Here is a 5,298-nt window from a genome sequence, read left to right on the forward strand (position 1 = left end):
ATGCTCTCACCGAGTGCCTAATATTTTTATTGCCCAATCATGACTAATAAAGTGCTCAGTTCTTAGGGGATAATTAGTTAAAACCAAAACCAGTTAGTTAAAAACAAAACCCAGTGGACTTAAGTACAGTATTTCTCAAACAGGAACAGCTCCCATAACGTCAACTTAGAGCAAGCCGGTACCATCTCGGTCAGTGTTCAGGGACATGCATTCCTACCTATATAAGCAGATTTACAAGAACTCATTCCCAATCTACGTGGAAAAGGGGAGCAAAGTGGAACTACAGCTGGCATCATGCTAAGTATGTTTAGGTAACTAGTTTTCCAGTTTTCTTCTTTCCTACTTACAACAGACTGTCAGTCTTCTATGTCCACTGTCGTCCTAATAACATATGTGATTTCTAGACGACCTCAGTTCAGGTGCATCCCTCCCCACCGTCCTCCTCATTCCCCACCTCCCTCTGCACACCTACATGCTTTCACAGAACTTAGTGAGCGTTGGAGGCTTGTCCTGATTCCTCCGATGGCGAAACCAGCGCTGGATTTTTCGGACATCCCAGTCCAGCTGCTTTGATAGGCCCTCCAGCCTTTTCTGATCAGGATACTGTAGATATATGACCAGAGTTAGAACACTCCTTTCTCTTCAAACCCCTCATTAAACCTCCTTGACTAGCTAAGTGGCAAAGAGTTATAACCACAGAAGGACAAGTGATATTTACGTTTCCAGGTTTCATCTCCAAATCACTTTAAGGAAAAGATTCTATCTCATATGTCACCTTTACTGTTCAGCTCTATATATAAATTCTCATCTGGTCTTCTCCCTCCAGCTCAAACTGAGTAAAAAGGATAAGAAAAACCCATACTAGCTCCACATGGTGGTGCATGCCTGTAATCTCAGCATTTGGGAGGCTGAGGCAGGAGGACTACCACCAGCCTGGCCTACATAAGCAAGTTCTAGGCCAGCCTGCACTACACAGTGAGACCCTGCTTCAAAAACAAAAAGACAAAAAAGAAAAAAAACATAGGTAGAGGTGGCTGCTAAGCCTAAAAATCAAAGGTATATAAAATTGACTTTTGGGGCTGGGGAGATAGCTCAATAGAATAAGCACCTGCCTGGCAAGCGCAGGGTCCTGAGTTCAATCCCCAGTACCGCCAAAAAAAAAAGTTGACTATTTGGAGACCATGGCTCAAAGGTATTTCCCAGAAGGGCTAAAGTTTTCTTATAGTTACACAGACAACCCAAATGTGGAAGATCATCCATTCTATTCTTATGTGTGCTCTATTCTCCATCACCCTACAGAGCAACCCTTTGTGTAAACATTTTAGTTTTTCTGTTCACTTACCTTGGTGATAGAGACAAACACCTTTTCAAGAATGGCATTGGGTGGAGCCTCATAAGGACCACTGTCCTCAATGCCAATATAGAGTGCACAGGGTTTGGCAATAAATCTGTAAGACAGAAAACCTAAAAGTCAATTATAAATAAGATTTGCTAAGCATGCAGAAAAGATCTTTATCAATGGACAAATGAGAGTGAAAGGAGGCAACGTTAGACTGAGAACCACAACATTTTTATATGGTCCTGGATTATGTCACCGATTCACTTGAAAAGCAAGTGGTTTCAAGAAACGCTGGAACATAAGCCCTCTTTCCATTTCTTTCCTCTTATCATACCTCGAGCTTTGCAGTCAGATATACTTAGATCAAATCACTAATCTACCATTTACTGCACATATGAACTTGGGCAAGTTATTTAATTTTTAAAACCTCATGCTTTAAAAAAACAGCTATAGGATAAAAACATCAATATCCCTGTTACTAAATATAGGGCCTATCAGAACTTAGACTGAGGTTGAGAGGAGGAAAAGGGAAATGGGGGAAAAAGCAAAATAAAACCAAAACCAAAACCCTATACATATATGTGTGTATGTGCGTGTATATATATCTGTATATACATACATTTGAAACAGGGTCTCACTATGCAGTTTGGGCTGGCCTTTTGCTCACTTTTGTAGCCCCCACCTAGGCTGGTCTTAAACTTGCTGTGATCCTCTTGTCTCAACCTCTCAAATACTGAGATTACAGGTGTGTACCACCATGCCCAGATAGAAGCAAGATATATCATGTACAGGTACAAATTCCCTATGATGAGTGTTATCACTACGTACATCTAAAATGTATCAATAAAAAATTAGACTGAACTATTCCCAAACACAGATATCCTGGGTCATAGCCATCCCCCTGTTTAAGCTAAATTATGGAAACAGTTACACTTTTAGGAGCCACAAATAAAGCAAGCAGGAAGTTACAAGGGGTGACCTCAATTCTAATCAGATCAATTCAGCTAAATCATTTAATCTCTTGGGTATCCATTTAACATCTAAATGACGGCTTGGGAGATGATTTCTAAGATTTTTCTCCTATATTTAAGATTCTATGATGCTATCACTGGGAGTATTAATTTCTAACTTTGAAATCTGAAAATTGAGTTCCTCAAGAAAATTGGTTCCTCAAGAAAGAGCTTAACAGTTCTCACAACCAAAAATTTTTGTGCATTAGCTCCGGGAAAATCTTTTGGTATATATCAGACCAAGTTTTAGGTGGAAACTTTTTATAAAGGTGAGAGAGACTTTATAAAAGTAGAGATGCTAGGCTGGCCAGATAGCTCAGCGGACTAAGCACCTTCTTAGGCATAGTGTAACGGCTGGGGTTCGATTCCTGGCATGTTGTGCTGGCCCCACCCCTGGGACACACTGAGAAAGTGATTGAGCCTGGGCGTGGTGGTGCACACCTGTAATCCCAGCGCTTGGGAGGCTGAAACAAGGAGAATCACTATGAGTCCAATCTACGTAGTGAGACCCTGTAGACCTGTACTAAATACATACACACAAAAAAGTAGAGATGCTGACAGTCCAAGTAATTGAATACATTAATAATTATGGGTGCTAGTGCTTTTTCCTGTTTTGGTTTTTTTGAGACAGGGTCTCACCAGGTAGTTCAGGTTGGCTTTAAACTGTACCCCAGGCTGGACTCAAACTCAAGGTGATCTTTCTGTCTCAGCCTCCGGATTGCTGGGATTACAGATACCTCTAATCTCTAGCTTTTAAGACTTTTTTGTTTGGTGCTGGGAAGCAAACTCAAGACTTTATGCTTGCCAGGTGGGCGTTGTGCCACTGAGCTTTAAGACTCCTAAGAACATTTATTTGACAAATACTTACTGAACATCTATTTTGTCTGATAACATGAAACTGGTATTTTCCAAGGACATGTGACTGGAAAAGAACTTTTATTTCTTATTTAAAAAAAAAATCCTGCTGTATAGATCTAGTTATACATTTAATAAGCTATCTTAGTAAAATGAAATTTGAAATTAGAAGTTTTGAGAAAGAATTCATTCTGCATCAGAATAAATTGCTGGCATTAGCATAATCTATAAATACCTAAATGTTAGTCAAATGCCAGACAAACAGCCTGACATTTATCCGTTTTACTGGCTCCACCTTTCTAGAAGTACAATCTAGAGACATCTGGGAAGAAGGGTGGTTCCAGAAACCCTTTTAGAAGATGTACAAAGTCAAAACCATTAAAATTACCTTCCTAATGATGCTGTAATTCGTAAGATTTTTTTTTTTTTTTTTTTTTTTTTTGGTGGAACCAGGGATTGAACTCAGGCTCTAGCGCTTATTCTACTGAGCTATCTCCCCAGCCCCAATTCATTAGAATTCTTTACTTTCATTCTTTCGTAAGTGTACCACAGAGCTTTCCACGGATTTTATGATAAGTGTATCAGACTGCTGAACCTATATAAGGATACAGCTACTAGGTATCAAAGAAATTTACAAAATTGTAAAATAAAGTCTTCTCATTTTTTAAAACTGTTTTTGGAAAAGTTATTTTTCAAAAATAACTTATTTCATAAAATTTCTCATTATTATATAGCTAATTATTTTACTTCTTAATTAGAACAAAAATTTTTGAGACAGGGTCTCGCTATGCAGTTCAAATTAGCCTTCAACTCACTTTGTAGCCCAGGCTGGCCTCAAACTTGTGGTAATTCTCTTGCCTCAGTGTTCCAACTGCTGGAATTATTTATAGGTGTGCAGCACCATGCCCAACTAGTTTATTATTTTTAAGTGAATCAATATACAATTATTTTTTCTAATTTTAATTTCTAAAATGATTACAAAATATTCAAGTCCACTCAGTGCTTAGATGACACTGAGAAACAAATATGTCTTTTTTTTTTTTTTTTTTGGCAGAACAGGGGATTGAACTCAGGCCCTTTGACTTATTCCACTGAGCTATCTCCCCGGCCCCACAAATATGTCTTGTGGTTTTCTGTCTTCTCCAGGATCAATCTGCAGCCCAAGTTGTTTGGGGAGGGGCAGGGTATAGGAATCAAACTCAGGACCTTGTGCTTGTCAGACAGGCATTGTGCTACTGAGCTATATTCCTATCCCATGGTGCCTAAGTTTTAAAACAATTTGTCAGAGAAGACTGACCTTTGCCAGGAGACCTGAATAAATAGGTGTTCAGTGCTCTATGAATGCTACTACTTTCCACCTCCTACTTTGGGAGATGAGTCTAATGGCTCAAACTAATTTACCCTCTGCCTTTTCTCTACCGTCTTAACACATGGGGCAGTGGATCTAAATTTGGATTAGTTAAGATGAAATCACCTACTGTGCTGCTTTTTCACACCAAATACAGGAGCTACACTAATACTTTTCTTTGGATGTGTTGTACCCCATCACTGATGGATATAAACTATATACCAGTAAATTACAAAGTCTAGATCAAGTTTCTTAACTGGTACATCATGGCAAGCAACACAAATGGGCCTCAATTATGCTGAGCTATGACACTGACTCTTTGTGGTGGTCAAGGGAGACTGGAATAATTTAGGAAACTAGGTTAATTAGTTAATTCTCAACCAAGTATAGAGAATGAGACAAGTGCTGGAGAATGATAGATTCATTTTATGTAAAACATGAAGTATATATGGGAAGTTGAAATAGTACTGTTGTGAAGGCAAAAAGAACTTTAAAAAAAGAGGCTTGAGTATGAATGAACAAGAACATTAAGCAGCAGCTAAATTGTGGGAATTGATATCACTGCATAAAAATGGATGTAACTGGGACCAGCCAGATAGCTCAGTGAACTAAAGTGCTTGCTTAGGCAGATGAAGGGACCAGGGTTTGATCCCTGGTGTGCCGCGCTAGCCCCGCCCCCAGGGCATTCTGAGCTGTGACTGAAACTAGGAGTGGTGGTGCTTGCCTGTAATTCCAGCATTTGGGAG

The 5,298-nt window shown here is 39.3% G+C and overlaps 1 protein-coding gene across 1 annotated transcript in view; it reads right to left on the minus strand.

Moving 5' to 3' along the window:
• Positions 1–3,267, minus strand: part of Cers5 (ceramide synthase 5) — a 16,161-nt gene extending 12,894 nt beyond the window's left edge. The window contains 3 exon segments of the mRNA XM_004648930.2: positions 473–603; positions 1,343–1,448; positions 3,218–3,267. Of these exon segments, the coding sequence (XP_004648987.1) occupies positions 473–603; positions 1,343–1,448; positions 3,218–3,267 (287 nt within the window).
• Positions 3,268–5,298: the final 2,031 nt, after the last annotated feature.

The sequence above is a fragment of the Octodon degus genome, unplaced genomic scaffold (genome assembly GCF_000260255.1).
Source record: "Octodon degus isolate 3935 unplaced genomic scaffold, OctDeg1.0 scaffold00093, whole genome shotgun sequence".
Lineage (NCBI taxonomy): Eukaryota > Metazoa > Chordata > Mammalia > Rodentia > Octodontidae > Octodon > Octodon degus.